Here is a 14570-nt window from a genome sequence, read left to right as displayed (position 1 = left end):
TCACACAGATCCATTGCTACAGCTGAGGTGAGCGCGACGGAAGGAACAGTAGAGGGGCCTCTGGAAGTGAGCACTGGGGCCTGACCTGTTCTAAAGCATTGGACATGATGAAGGGATATTTAATAATGAGCAGTAGCTACCTAGGCATTTTAAACTCTTAAGTGCAAAGGCCTTGAGACAGGAAGGAACCTGGGATTCAAAGAGGCTGGGGGTGGCTGCAGGGCGGCAGGGGGAGAGCCGTGTGGGAGGAGGTGGAATAGGTGGGAGCCTGAGTGTGCAAACATGGTAAGCTATGTCAGGGCACCTGGAATTTGTCGTTTGTACAGTGGGCCTGAACCTGCAAATGCGGTAAGCCGTGTCCAGGCATTGGGATCTTGTCCTTTGTGTGGTGGGCATGGTACCAAAGGGCTTGGACTGGGAGGAGGTTACCTGTGTGACATGACTCTTGCCCTCAGGCAAAGCCAGATGTCTCATTCGGACATCGCGAGAGAACCAAGGGGCCACCTCCTCGTGTTTCTTATTGCACAGGTTATAGAGGAATTCTACAACATCTTTGGTCCGGAGCTGAAAGCAGTGACAGGGGATCCCAAGCGCATCGATGATGTCCTGGGCAGGGTGGACAGCCTGGTCACCCCCATGGAGAACCTGACCTTTGACCCTTTCAGCATCAAGTGCTCCCAGTACTGGAAATATGTCATGGACGACTTCAAGATTGAAGTCCTGGCAAGTAACACATCCTTCGATTTGTTGTTGGGCAAAGACACCATGTTTCCCTCATGTTAAATCTGTTGGGTTATTTAGTTATGATTAAGAGGGTTTTTTTTTTTTTTTTGAGCCATAAAAAGGGATACCTGCCTTTTTAATAAAAATACAGAGGAGCAGTTCCCTTGTGGCTCAGCAGGATAAGGATCTGGCATTGTCACTGCTGTGGCTCTGGTGATAGCTGTGGCTCGGGTTTGGCCCCCGACCTGGGAACTTCTGCCTGCCATGACCGCAACGGAAAACAAGTACACAAATAAAAGTACAGAAGAGCATTAGTTAAAAGTGAATGTTCCTCAGCCTCCCTTGTCTCCTACTCTGCAAGTGGAATAAGTTTAAATCCAGCTAGACACAGGAGCATGTCTACAAAGGTGGTTTGGTGATTGGAGGGGATGCAGGACGGCCAGAGAGAATGGGATTTAATTTAGTAAGCAGTGGGGAGCCATGGAAGGTTGTGTACCAAGGGAGTGATATAGTCAGAATTATATCTGAAGAGCATTTTTCAGGCCCCAGCATAGGCTGATTTTGGCTAGGGAGTGACAGGAGGTAGGGAGATGATATTTGAGGTTGTAGCTGAGATATGAGGAAGGCAGTGCTGGTTGACAAGAATATGATTTCACTGCACACTGTGTGCGTAGGATGGCCCATCATGCTCACTTTTTCAGCCTGCATGGGAAGCACTATCAGTAACACCCCCATTTTAAGTAAGTGTTGTGATAACCCCAGAGCATCTTTTATATGGCAACCTCAGCTCTACTTGGGTTATATAAACAGCTCCATTTAAATTGTGTCCAATTTATCCTCAGCTTCTATTTTAAGTGTTTTTTTTTTTTCTTCTTCCCTCTTTTGGTGGCCCCGCAGCATATGGAGCTCCCTGGCCAGGGAGCAGATGGTGTGAGCCGTAGTTGCCACCTATGCCACAGCTGCAACAATGTCAGATCCTTAACCCACTGTGCTGGCCCAGGGATTGAACCTGTGTCCCAGCACTCCAGAGATGTTGCTGATCTGATTGGGCCACAGCAGGAACTTCAGAATGTTATTTTTTTTTTCTTTTCCTCCTTTCTTTAAATTAAAGTGTGGTTGATTTACAATGTTGTGCCAGTTTCTGCTGTATAGCGAAGTGACCCATTCATGCATGTACATACACACACACACACACACACACGTGTGTGTGTGTGTGTGTGTGTATACACGCGTTCTTTTTCTCGTGTTATCTTCCATCCTGTTCTATTCCAAGATGTTATTTATTTTTAAATTGAATGTCGAAGTTACATAGTCAAGTAATGCTAAAAGGCTCATGATAAGAAAAAGCATCTCCATGTTTGACTCCTCTCCATCCCTATTCTTGCTATCATTTTTCACAATTCTAGATGTTTCTTTTACCTCCATATTTCCTAAAGAATACATCAATGTGGTTACTTACTGATTTATCAGATTTAATCAATTTTAGACACCTTCACTTTTCTTTCTTTTTTTTTTTTAGGGCCACACTGAGGCATATGGAGGTTCCCAGGCTAGGGGTCTAATTGGAGCTGCAGCTGCCGCCCTCACCACAGCCACAGCAACGTCAGATCCAAGCCACGTCTTCAACCTACACCAGAGCTCACGGCAACGCCAGATCCTTAACCCGCTGAGTGAGGCCAGGGATTGAACCTGAAACCTCGTGGTTCCTAGTTGGATTTGTTTCTGCTGTGCCCAAACAGGAATTCTACCTCTTTACTTTTCAGAGTAGAAAGAAATTTGACTGTTTTATTTTTAATGCCCTTTGCCTCTCTGTCATCTAACACAGTTTTAAATAACTTTTGTTTAAATTAATGGTCAGTGTTTACTCCTTATGCCTGTGCAAATATTTTTACTGCTGAGCCAGGAAGCTCATCAGGACCATGCCACCTCTCTTGTCCAACCCTTCATTTTTCCTGGAGTTAATCATTGCGTTTATTTTCATTTGCCTGGTTAATTACATATGCATTGTTAATTTTTCAAGCTGCTCTACAACTAGGACTTCTACAGCTACCTGTGTAATGATCCTACTCCATCCCTGTCAGTGTCATTCTGATTTAATTTTTCTAGACCTAACCTTCCACTCTATATAGAGTGGGGTGGGGACAGAGATGCATAATGAGTGGCTCGACTGTGTGGGGTGAAGGGCTTTTCTGTTTGCCCCTCCCTTTCCTGGTGCCTCCAAATGCTCAGCCTCCCAGAGGTTTCCATGGGGACAAACAGCTGCTCCCATCTGTTCCCCTATTGCCAGAATTCTCTACCTTCTGTAAAGTCAGTTTCTCTCCTTCCAAAAACTCCTCGACTCTCTCCTCTGCTGCTGTGTACTCTCCCATTTCCTTATCTATCTGATTTATACTTAAAAAATTCCTTTTCTGTCATTTTGAACTGGTGGAAGGGAGAGAACAGAAAACCAATGCAGCCCATCTGCCATTTTTAACTGGACACCACTTCCACTAAAGCACAATGGAAATCCTGTTCAGGGCACTGATTTGTTTTGTTTTTCTCCTTTCTTGCCATTTCATTTTTTTGCAGGATAACTCTAAGGTCATAAGGGCTTTTTTCTTGACTCTTTTTTTGGCAGGTTATTGAGAAAGAAGCAAAAAATTTTATTGACGAATCTTTTAAGACCCTTCGATCGGCTGAAGCAGCATTTGACATGCTTTTAAAATTTAAACACATTCGTTCACGGGAGGCCATTAATCGACAAATGATGATGAAATTTAACGATATTCTGGCACAGTATTGCAAAGAGGTAACTGAAAAAAAATCTATGGCTGCTGTAGCAGTCAAAATACACTTGGCAAAATGTCATCTGTCTTTCAAATCTAAATTCAGAGAAACTGTGGCATTTCCCCAAACAAGCATGTCGTCTAACCAAGTCAGGTAACCAGAACGAAGTGGGTTTGTTTAGTGGAGAAATCCAGTAAGAATTTATGAAGTACAATATAATCTGCTGGTCTTAGTAATCGCAATAGCAATAGGTGTATTAGTCCTTGCGCACGACACAAGGTCCTGCAAGGTCAAGTATATGTCAGGTACACATTCCTGTGGTAGGGACCCTTTGGTACATTGGACCCACCCAGATAATCCAGGGTAATCTCCTGATTGGCAGCCTTAGCTCCCTCTGCCACCCAGTTCTTCTTCTTTTCGTTTTTGCTTTTTAGGGCTGCACCCGCAGCATATGGAAGTTCCCAGGCTAGGGGTCGAATTGGAGCTGCACCTGCTGGCCTACACCACAGCCGCAGCAACAGAGGATCCGAGCTGCATCTGTGACCTACACCACAGCTCAGGGCAACACCGTATCCCCGACCCACTGAGCGAGGCCAGGGATCAAAACCACATCCTCATGGATACCAGTTGGATTTGTTTCTGCTCGACCACAACGGGAACTCCCATACCTAGTTCTTCTCTATTGGGTAACATAACATATTCACAGGTTCTGGCATCAGGACCATCACTGGGTCAGGTATCGTTTTCCCTCTGACACCCGGTTACTTGCATGAGATTGCAAAATGCTTATTTTATTTTTATTTTTAGATTTATTTTAATTTTTTTTCTTTCTTAGGGCCACACCTGCAACGTGTGGAAGTTCCCAGGCTAGGGGTTTCTAATCAGAGCTTCAGCTACCCACCTATGCCACAGTCACAGCAATGCCAGATCCTTAACACACTTATCGAGGCCAGGGATCGAACCAGCATCCTCATGGATACCAGTCCAATTTGTAACCCGCTGAGCCACAGTGGGAACTCCAAAGATGGTAAATTTTATGTCATGCATATTTTACCACAATTTAAAAAATTATAGGAGTTTTTGTTGTGGTTTAGCAGGCTAATAACCCTACGTGGTATCCATGCGGATGCGGGTTCGATCCCTTGCCTTGCTAAGTAGGTTAAGTATCTGGTGTTGCTGTGGCTGTGGTGTAGGCCGGCAGCTGCAGCTCCAATTCAATGCCTAGCCTGGGAACTTCCAGATGTGGCTGGTGTGGCTGTAAAAAATACAAATTAAAAAATTACGTAGGAGTTCCCATCATGGCGCAGTGGTTAACGAATCCGACTAGGAACCATGAGGTTGTGGGTTCGATCCCTGCCCTTGCTCAGTGGGTTAATGATCCAGCATTGCCGTGAGCTGTGGTGTAGGTTGCAGACGTGGCTCGGATCCTGCGTTGCTGTGGCTGTGGCATAGGCTGGTGGCTGCAGCTCCGATTGGACCCCTAGCCTGGGAACCTCCATATGCCGTGGGAGTGGCCAAAGAAATGGCAAAAAGACAAAAAAAAAAAAAATTACGTAGTATGGGGGTTTGGGATGGAAATGCTGTAGAACTGAGTTGTGGTGATTGCTGTACAACTATAAATGTGATAAATAAAAGTCATTGAGTTAAAAAATTACATAATAAATAATCACAAAATTTCAGTGGCACATGTACACTCACACACAACACAACACACGATGCATGCTTGGCATCATGTCCAGAACAAATTTTAGAGTTTCCAATAAGTTGGCCAAATGATTGTACACAGTCTGTAATTATGAGGCTGTTTGAATCATTGCCTCTGTTAAACCAAGCAAAAAATTACTATAGAGTATAAGAAAAATAGGAAATGATAGGTAGTAAAAGCACCACTCTGTAGCATAGAGTATTTCTTCATGTTCCATGTTCACTTCTTTATTTACTTTAGTTATTCGTCTTTTTGCCATTTCTTGGGCCGCTCCCGTGGCATATGGAGGTTCCCAGGCTAGGGGTTGAATCGGAGTCATAGCCCAGGCCTACACCACAGCCACAGCAATGTGGGGTCCGAGCTGCATCTGCAACCTACACCACAGCTCACAGCAAATGCCAGATCCTTAACCCACTGAGCGAGGCCAGGGATCGAACCCGGAACCTCATGGTTCCTAGTTGGATTCGTCAACCACTGAGCCACGACGGGAACTCCCATGTTCAGTTCTTTAAAGATACAACTCAAGGTAAATCTTTTCTTGGCTCACATGCTGAGGCTCTTACAGAAGACATTTGTTTGTTTGATTGCTTTGCAGATTGACATAGTTAACAAAATCTTTGTTCAGAACCTTGACAACCCACCGCTGTACAAGAATCACCCCCCAGTGGCAGGTGCCATCTACTGGGAACGGTCCCTGTTCTTCCGGATCAAGCACACCATCCTCAGATTTCAAGAAGTAGAGGAGATACTGGACAGTGAACGAGGACAAGAAGTAAGTTGCCTCTGCTGGAACTGCCCCTTTTTGAATTTCACGGTTTAATTTGAGATAGGTGACCTCCCCAGTCATGTCCAGGAGAATTCTTAAATCCAGGTGGCTGCCGGCATGGAGCAGGCTACTCAGAGTTGCTTGCCTGAGAAGCAGCTCCATTTCAAATCTCTGTCTGCAACTTCGAAGGTCTTCCCTGTGATTCCTGGGGACCACATCTCCATACCTACCTCTGACAACTTCCAGGTGGCCGTCACATGGGTTTCTCCCTGAACTTGAGCTTCAGCCTCTCCAGAGGGTGACCACCATCTTCCTGATAATACTCTCCCTCCCTGACCCCTGCATTTTTGTCTTTTATATCACAGGGGTGGCACACCTTTTCTTTCTCTCTTTCTCTCTCTCTCTCCTCCTTCCCTCCCTCCCTCCCTTCCTTCCTTCTTTCCTTCCTTCCTCCCTCCCTCCCTCCCTCCCTCCTTCCCTTCCTTCCTTCCTTCCTTCCTCTCTCCCTCTCTCTTTTTCTTTCCCCCTCTGTCTTTCTTTCTTTGGTAAAGGAAAGTGCAGAATTTATTCTAAGCTGCCAAGCAAGGAGTCCAGGCAGCTAGTGTGTAAAAGACCCAAACCCTTGGATAGCTTTCGGGGAATGGAAAACCTTTTCTTTAAAGGTTCAGAGAGTACATATTTAAGGCATTTGCAGGGCATACAGTCCCTGTTGCAACTACTCGGCTCGGCCTGTTGTAGCAAGAAAGTGGCCCTAGATTACATGTACGTGAATAGGTGTGGCAGCGCTCCAATAAAAGTTCACTTATGGGCACTAACATTAAAATTTCATATGGTATTCACATGCCAGGAAGTCTGGTCATTCTTTTGAGTTCCTTCATTCTTAGCACCAAATGCAGCCTGAAAGCTGAGGATTGTGAGGCCTACTAATCAGTCTAGATTTCAAGCCCGTACCATGGTAGACAAGCTCTCCAACGTTTGTGCCCATCTGCCTGCTTCCTTTTGCAAAACATGTCAACATATTTTTTTCCTTTTTTTTTTCTTTTTACAGCTGCACCTGTGGCATATGGATGTTTTTGGGCTAGGGGTTGAATTGCAGCCGCAGCTGCCGGCCTACACCATAGCCACAGCAACACTGGATCCAAGCCACCTCTGTGACCTACACCGCAGCTTTTGGCAACGCCAGATCCTTAACCCACTGAGCCAGGCCAGGGATCTAACCCACATTCTCATGGACACTATGTTGGGTTCTTGACCCACTGAGCCACAACAGGAACTCCCAGACTTTTTTTTCTTTTTTAGAGAGAGGAGAAAAGGTTCTTTCCTGGGACAAAATGACAGTTGCTTGCCTTCTTTGCTAGGTAAAGCAAAAATATTTGGAAGTGGGTCGGATAATGAAGGACTACGAAGATAGAAAGTACGAGCAGTGGAGAGAGACCACAGAGCTGATCCTGCCGACGCTCATGAAGAAGAGCCTGCTGACGAAGGTGCGTCTTTCCAGATCCTTGTCCCAGATTCCAGCGGCCGTGGAAGGTGATGGTGTCTCTTGTTTCCTTGAGGGTTAACGGGTGGAGACTCAGGAAGCTGAGATGTATTTCCGAAATCAAAGGCAAAGAAGGGAGGAGGTTGGCCACGAAGGGAAGAGAGGCAGAAGGAGAAGAGATGGAGGCAGCAAAATATCCTGGTCTGGCTGGGGTCAGGCAGCCCTCCCGACTCCCTGGGGAACTGGCTTAACTCTGAGCCTCCGTGACCCTGTCTATAAAATGAGCTGGATCTGGTGACATAAATGTGCGATGTATTAGGTGGACCGTGTATGAAACAGCAGACAGTTGAACCCCTTTTTTAAAAGACCTGTAGAAAAGTGTCATTTCATGTGATCCCTCCTCACGTTTAGTGTAGGGCCTGGCACGTAGTGGGTGCTCTTGAATAAACACTCGCTTTGAGGGAGGACAGACCTGGGGGACCTCTGTTGGCTGTAGGTGTTCAGTCTCTGCAGTTCTGACGAGGTAGTAAAATGCATGAAGAGGCCTGGTGGGGGGCCGATCAGGAACTGGACGTCTTGGGTTCTATCCAAAGGGGTAGATGCTCCCTACTCCAGGCTATTCTTGCCTTTTTTTTTTTTTTTTTTATCAGCTTTTCCAATTTTTCAACAGAAGCCAGAATTCTGGATTTTTGCGTGCATTATTTATTTTTTGGGGGGCCACACCTGCAGCATATGAAGTTCCCAGGCAAGGGGTTGAATTGGAGCTGCAGCTACCGGCCTACACCACAGCCACAGGAACAGCAACTTGGGATTCGAGCCACGTTTACAACCTGCACCACAGCTTGTGGCAACGCCAGATCCTTAACCCACTGAGAGAGGCCAGGGAATTGAACCTACATCCTCTTGGATACTGGTAGGGTTCTTAATCAGCTGAGCCATGATGGGAACTATGCAGTTGCATTCTTTTTTTAAAAATTTTTTTGGGAATTCCCGTGGTGGCGCAGTGGTTAACGAATCCGACTAGGAACCATGAGGTTGCGGGTTCGGTCCCTGCCCTTGCTTAGTGGGTTAATGATCCGGCGTTGCCGTGAGCTGTGGTGTAGGTTGCAGATGCGGCTCAGATCCCGTGTTGCTGTGGCTCTGGCGTAGGCCGGTGGCTACAGCTCCGATTGGACCCCTAGCCTGGGAACCTCCATGTGCCGCAAGAGCGGCCCAAGAAATAGCAAAAAGACAAAAAAAAAAAAAATTTTTTTTTGGAATATTTTATTATATTATTATTATTATTATTATTATTGTTATCATCTTTGGCTGTGGCATGCAGCAGCTTAATATGGGATCTCATTTCTCAGACCAGGGATGGAACCCAGGCTGCAATGATAAAAGCACCGAGTCCTAACTGCTAGACTACCAGAGAGCTCCCTACAGTTGCCTGATTTTTGAATTCGGGCAGCTAAATTGAATTCTTTAAGCACTCTGTTCACCAAAGTATGTATTCTAGCTAGCTCCAGCCGGCTCCCCAGTCTGTCAGGGCAGCAAGGACCCTCCACAGATCCTTTTCAAGTTCATGTTTAACTTGGGTTGTATTGACCTGATGGCTCCTTGGACCACCCTCCCCACACTTATGAAACATCATCTTGTCCACAGATTTCTGCTGTTGCTGATGAGGCCCCCAACTCTGACAGGGGGGCTGTCTTTGCAATCAACTTTTCACCTGCTCTCAGGGAGATTATTAATGAAACAAAGTACTTGGAACAGCTGGGCTTCCCTGTCCCCGAATTAGCAAGGAACATTGCCCTCCAGGAGGACAAGTTTCTTAGGTAAAAAGATTCTTCTCTGAAATCAATGGTAAACCTTTCCTGTCTTGGGACCCTTTTACACTCATCAAAATTATTGAGGGAGTTCCCATCATGGCGCAGTGGTTAACGAATCCGTCTAGGAAGCATGAGGTTTCGGGTTCGGTCCCTGCCCTTGCTCAGTGGGTTAACGATCCGGTGTTGCCGTGAGCTGTAGTGTTGGTTGCAGACGCGACTCGGATCCCGAGTTGCTGTGGCTCTGGCGTAGGCTGGTGGCTACAGCTCCAATTCAACCCCTAGCCTGGGAACCTCCATATGCTGCGGGAGCGGCCCAAGAAATAGCAAAAAAAAAAAAAAAAAAAAAAAAAAAGATCACAGTTGTGGCTCAGATTCGATCTCTGGCTTGGGAACTTCCATGTGCCACAGGTACAGCCAAAAAAAAAAAAAAAAGAAAAAGAAAAAAAAATTATTGAGAACCCCCTTATCCCACGCCAAAGCTTTCACTTTTTGTGGATTTTATAACTACCAATATTTGCCACATTAAAAATGAAATTTAGGAAATGTTTAAAACGTGTATTTATTCATTCATCTAAAGGTAACAATGATGAACATATTTCATGTTAACCTAAATAACATTTTAAAATTGGAAGTTCCTGTCATGGCTCAGTGGTAAAAAACCTGACTAGTGTCCATGAGGACGTAGGATCACCTTGGCCTTGCTCAGTGGGTTAAGGACCTGATGTTGCAGTGAGCTGTGGTGCAGGTCACAGACTCTGTTTGGGTCCTCTGTTGCTGTGGGTGTGGTGTAGACTGGTGGCTGCATCTTCAATTCAACCCCTAGCCTGGGAATTTCCATATGCTGCAGGTGCGGCCCTAAAAAAGACAAAAAAAAAAAAAAAAAAAAAAGTGACTGGTATTTTCCCAAAAAAGGAAAGTTAGTGGGAAGAGTGGCATTCCTTTTTTTCCTTTCTTTTTCCTTTTTCTTTTTTGGCCACAGCGTGGCATATAGATTTCCCAGGCCAGGGATCAGATCTGAGCTGCAGTTGTGACCTGCACAGCACTTGTGGAAATGCCAGATCCTGTAATCCCCAGTGGTCCATAGGCGCTGTAGATTCCATTGTGCCACAGCAGGAATTCTGTACTATTCTATTTTATTTTAATTAATTCATTAATCAGTTAATTTTTGGCCACGTTTGTGGCATCTGGAAGATCCTGGCCAGGGATTGAACCTGCACCGCAGCAGCCACCCAAACTGCTGCTGTGCCAGTGCCAGATCCTTTACGCTCTGTGTCACAAGGGAACTCTATTTTATTTTATTTTTAAATGTATTTATTTTTTTCTTTTTGGCCACACCTGTGGTGTGCAGAAGTTCCTGGGCCAGGGATTGAACCCTTACCACATCACTGACCAGAGTCACAGCAGTGACAATGCTGGATCCTTAATTTGCTGCACCACCAGGGAACGCTGTTAAAATTTTTTATGCTGGTTAATGGTCTTCTGTAACTGATCAGTAATGTTATTAAGCTTTTGATGAATGCTATGGCACTTTTTTCATGTCAGTGACTTTCCTGTAACATGCAGATACACAGATGGGATACAGCGTATGTTGGATCATTATCACATGCTCATAGGAACGTTAAATGAAGCCGAGACCAATCTCCTTGATGATCATTCCCAGGAATTAGTGAGAGTGTTTAGGTCTGGATATAAGAGGTTAAACTGGAACTCACTAGGTAATATAATTCATATCTATCTATTGCCTTGTACACTTTGGGATGCAATAGAGGAATCATTCTTTTGGATTGTCTTCATTGAACTGTAATTTTTGTGTAATGGTTAGCAAATATGTTTTGAGCATCCGTAAAGCACACTTTGTGGAACGCAAAATTCATCTTAAGGCTCTAGTTAGGGGTGAAGATCCCATAACTGGGGTGTATTTTGACATTCAGCTGACCCAAAGCTTTCTCCTCCAAGAATAAAGTAACCTTTTATTTTTTTCCCCCTCAAATTGAAATTTTAATTTCTAGATAATTAGAGTCATATGCAGTTGTAAGAGTTCATACAGGCAGATCCTGTGTACACTTTGCCCAGTTTTTCCCCAGTGGCAATTTTTGCAAAACTGTAGTACAAAACCACAGTCCAGATTTTGACTTTGACGCAGTCAAGACACAGAACATTTCCATAACACCGTGATCCCTCATTTCACTCTTTTAAAGTCACACCCACTACTCGCCATATGCATCCTTTCCTCAACCCCTGGCAACCACTAATCTGTTCTTGATTTCTATAATTCTGTCATTTTAAGTTTTTTTTTTAGTGTAAACATAACTTTTAATGAAGTATAGTTGACCTACAATCATTTTAAGAGTGTTATGTAAAATATATAATCCTTTCGAGGCTGGCCTTTCTCACCCAGTGCAATCATAGATCTCTAAAGATTTATCCAGTTCTCGCTTGTATCAACAGCTGAACTGATCAGAAGTGCTTAACCCAGGTTTACCGTTCACTTTCTTGCCATTTACTTTTCTCAGCAACAGGGCCAAGGAGACTGTAGGCAGGGTGGCGTGGCATGGAGGGCTTGGGTTGCCATGGCAATGAGAAGACAAGAGGATTGGACCTCCTCTTTCTCCCCACAGTGCTTGAGATATGATTATGCTAAAATGTGAACAGAAGAAATGTATTGTTTGGTTGGTTCTGAACACATGACTCCTTATTCCAGCCCCTGGAACTGAGTGTATCTTTTTGACCTCCAAGATCCAAGGGGATGGAGTGAGCAGGGTCCTTCTGTGAAGGGGTGCTGGTATTAATGTTATAGACATTTGGTGAGATGACTATGGAAGAGAAGAGTTGAAAGCCAACTATCTTTCTTTGGTTCTTTCTCTTTTTCTCTAAAGGAATTGCTGACTACATAACTCGATGCAAACAGGCCATTGGGAAATTCGAGTCCCTCGTCCATCAGATTCATAAGAATGCAGACGACATTTCTTCCAGACTTACCTTAATAGAATCCATTAATCTCTTTAAATATCCAGCACCTAAAAGTGAGGATGAACTCCCAGGTAGAGCTGACTTCTTGTTTCTTTGATTATGGAAGGAAAGGGAAAAACCTCTTGGTCATGGTGGCACACACACATGCACCGATGGAATAAAACCATACCTCACAATCTCAGGCCTTTACTTGAAAAGATCATGGATGATTGCTACTTTTCATCATGTTTTATGTGTTGTTTATATAGTTTTACAAATTCCTGAGTCCATGAATATCAGTAGTAGGTTTTTTGTTGTTGTTGTTTTTTAGGGCCGCACCTGAGGCATATGGAAGTTCCCAAGCCAGGGGTCAGATCAGAGCTGCAGCTGCCAGCCTATGCCACAGCCATAGCAACACTGGATCCTTAACCCACTGAGCAAGGCCAGGGATCAAATCCGCATCCTCATGGGTATTAGTCGGGTTTGTTACCACTAAGCCACAATGGAAACTCCTCAGTAGTAGTTTTGTCAGTAACTTTGTAACAGTAAAGTGAATTGTGTCTTTATGGGCTCACACTTACTTGTTCAAACAGGATATTTTAAGGGGCCGTTGACTAGTCCATAAGGAACCTGGGACTGCTCAACAAGTGATTCAAGACAAGCAAGAGTGCCCAAAGACCTCACATGCTCACTTGGCATTCGTTCCCATGTTGTTGTGTATTTTTTGCTTTGAATGCATCTTGCTTTGGGTGGTGTTGACTTATTTTCTGCTTTCGGTCAAGGTTAGAGGCTGCTTTTGTACTTGCAAGATAGAAGCCCTAGTGCTTGGGCTGCTTTTTGAGTACTGTCCTTCCCTTGTTCATGGACAGCTGTAACAGGTGTCTCCCACTACAGGCGTCAAGGAATTCTTTGAGCACATTGAACGAGAAAGAGCCAAAGATGTGGACCACATGGTCAGGTGGTATCTTGCCATTGGGCCTTTACTGACCAAAGTCGAGGGGTTGGTCATCCATACCAATACAGGCAAGGCCCCCAGGCTGGCCTCCTACTATGAATACTGGGAAAATAGAATTTACGAAGTCTTGACAAAGCTCATCCTGAAGTAAGTTAATCTTCATGTTGCATATTTCAAAGATGGAATGCCTAGATTAAAATATCTTACACATATGAATAGTTAATAGGGGCCACAAGGTACAGAATAAAAATCAGCTGGACAGTAAGTTTGCTTTCTGACCAAAGGGCACTCATAGGATGGAAGGATAACTTCCTGTTTTGACTTATGTTCTTGTTGGGCCTCCTCAACATCCAGAAAAGGAAATTACCCCGCTCCCCACTGTCTGAAAGAGGTACATGTGTCTGTGTTGAATTGGTAACAGAGAATTGCCATCACTCAGTGCCAAAATTCTAGACAATGCCCTCACTGACATTGAGAGAGGCTGATTTGAAGGATATATGATGCATCGATTCTTTAAAAAAAAGTATTGAAATATAATTGATTTACAACGCTGTGCTAATTTCTGCTGTACAGCAAAGTGATTCATTATAATATGTATTCTTTTTCACTATGATTTATCACAGAATATTGAATATAATTCTCTGTGCTCTACAGTAGGACCTTGTTGTTTATCAGTTCTCTATATTATAGTTGGCATCTGCTAATCCTAAGCTCCCACTCCATCCCTTCCCCACAGCCCGCTTTGGCAACCACAAGTCTGTCCTCTATGTCTGTGTGTCTGTTTCTGTTTCATGGATAGGTTCCTTTGTGTCATATTTTAGATTCCACATATAAGTGATATCATTTAATATTTGTCTTTGTCTGACTTCACTCGGTGCGATAATCGCTAGATCTGTCGCTATTGCTGCAATTGGCATTGTTTCTTTTTCTTTCTTTTCTTTTCTTTCTTTTTGTCTTTTGTCTTTTTAGGGCCACATCCTCAGCATATGGAGGTTCCCAGGCTAGGGTCAAGTCAGAGCTGCAGCCGCCAGCCTATGCCACAGACACAGCAATGCGGGATCCAAGCTGCATCTGCAACCTACACCACAGCTCTCGGCAATGCCGGATCCTTAACCCACTGAGCAAGGCCATGGATGCCATTCAGGTTCGGTAACCGCTGAGCCATGACAGGAGCTCCTATTTCATTCTTTTTCATGGCTGAGTAGTATTGCATTGTATATATATACCATATCTTCTATATCCATTCATCTGTCAATGAACATTTAAGTTATTTCCATGTCTTGGCTAGTGTGACTGCAGTGAACATAGGGGTGCATGTATATTTTTGAACTATAGTTTTATCTAGGTTTAGTTTTGTCTGTTTGCCAGTGATGGGATTACTGGATCATACAGCAACTCTGTTTTTATTTTTTGAG

The 14570-nt window shown here is 44.3% G+C and overlaps 1 protein-coding gene across 12 annotated transcripts in view; it reads left to right on the top strand.

Annotated features, from left to right (window-relative positions):
• The window catches only part of DNAH10 (dynein axonemal heavy chain 10), a 154053-nt gene that overhangs the window by 31944 nt on the left and 107539 nt on the right, over positions 1–14570 (top strand). For all 12 annotated transcript variants that reach the window (XR_014827217.1, XM_084995972.1, XM_021072226.2 and 9 more), the window contains 8 exons: positions 529–723; positions 3341–3511; positions 5790–5966; positions 7319–7444; positions 9085–9257; positions 10815–10966; positions 12128–12292; positions 13095–13302. Coding sequence is in view for 11 of the 12 variants with exons in the window: in XM_084995972.1 (XP_084852098.1) it covers positions 529–723; positions 3341–3511; positions 5790–5966; positions 7319–7444; positions 9085–9257; positions 10815–10966; positions 12128–12292; positions 13095–13302 (1367 nt within the window). In the remaining variant the exon portion in view is untranslated. The remainder of the gene's footprint in view (positions 1–528; positions 724–3340; positions 3512–5789; positions 5967–7318; positions 7445–9084; positions 9258–10814; positions 10967–12127; positions 12293–13094; positions 13303–14570) is intronic.

The sequence above is a fragment of the Sus scrofa genome, chromosome 14 (genome assembly GCF_054392235.1).
Source record: "Sus scrofa isolate SSC_HxYL_T2T_F1_AM1 chromosome 14, Sscrofa_HxYL_maternal_Yorkshire_Landrace_v2.0, whole genome shotgun sequence".
In the NCBI taxonomy this organism is placed as follows: Eukaryota; Metazoa; Chordata; class Mammalia; order Artiodactyla; family Suidae; genus Sus; species Sus scrofa.
Note: the sequence above shows the minus strand (reverse complement) of the source record. Positions and strands in the feature narration are given on the sequence as shown.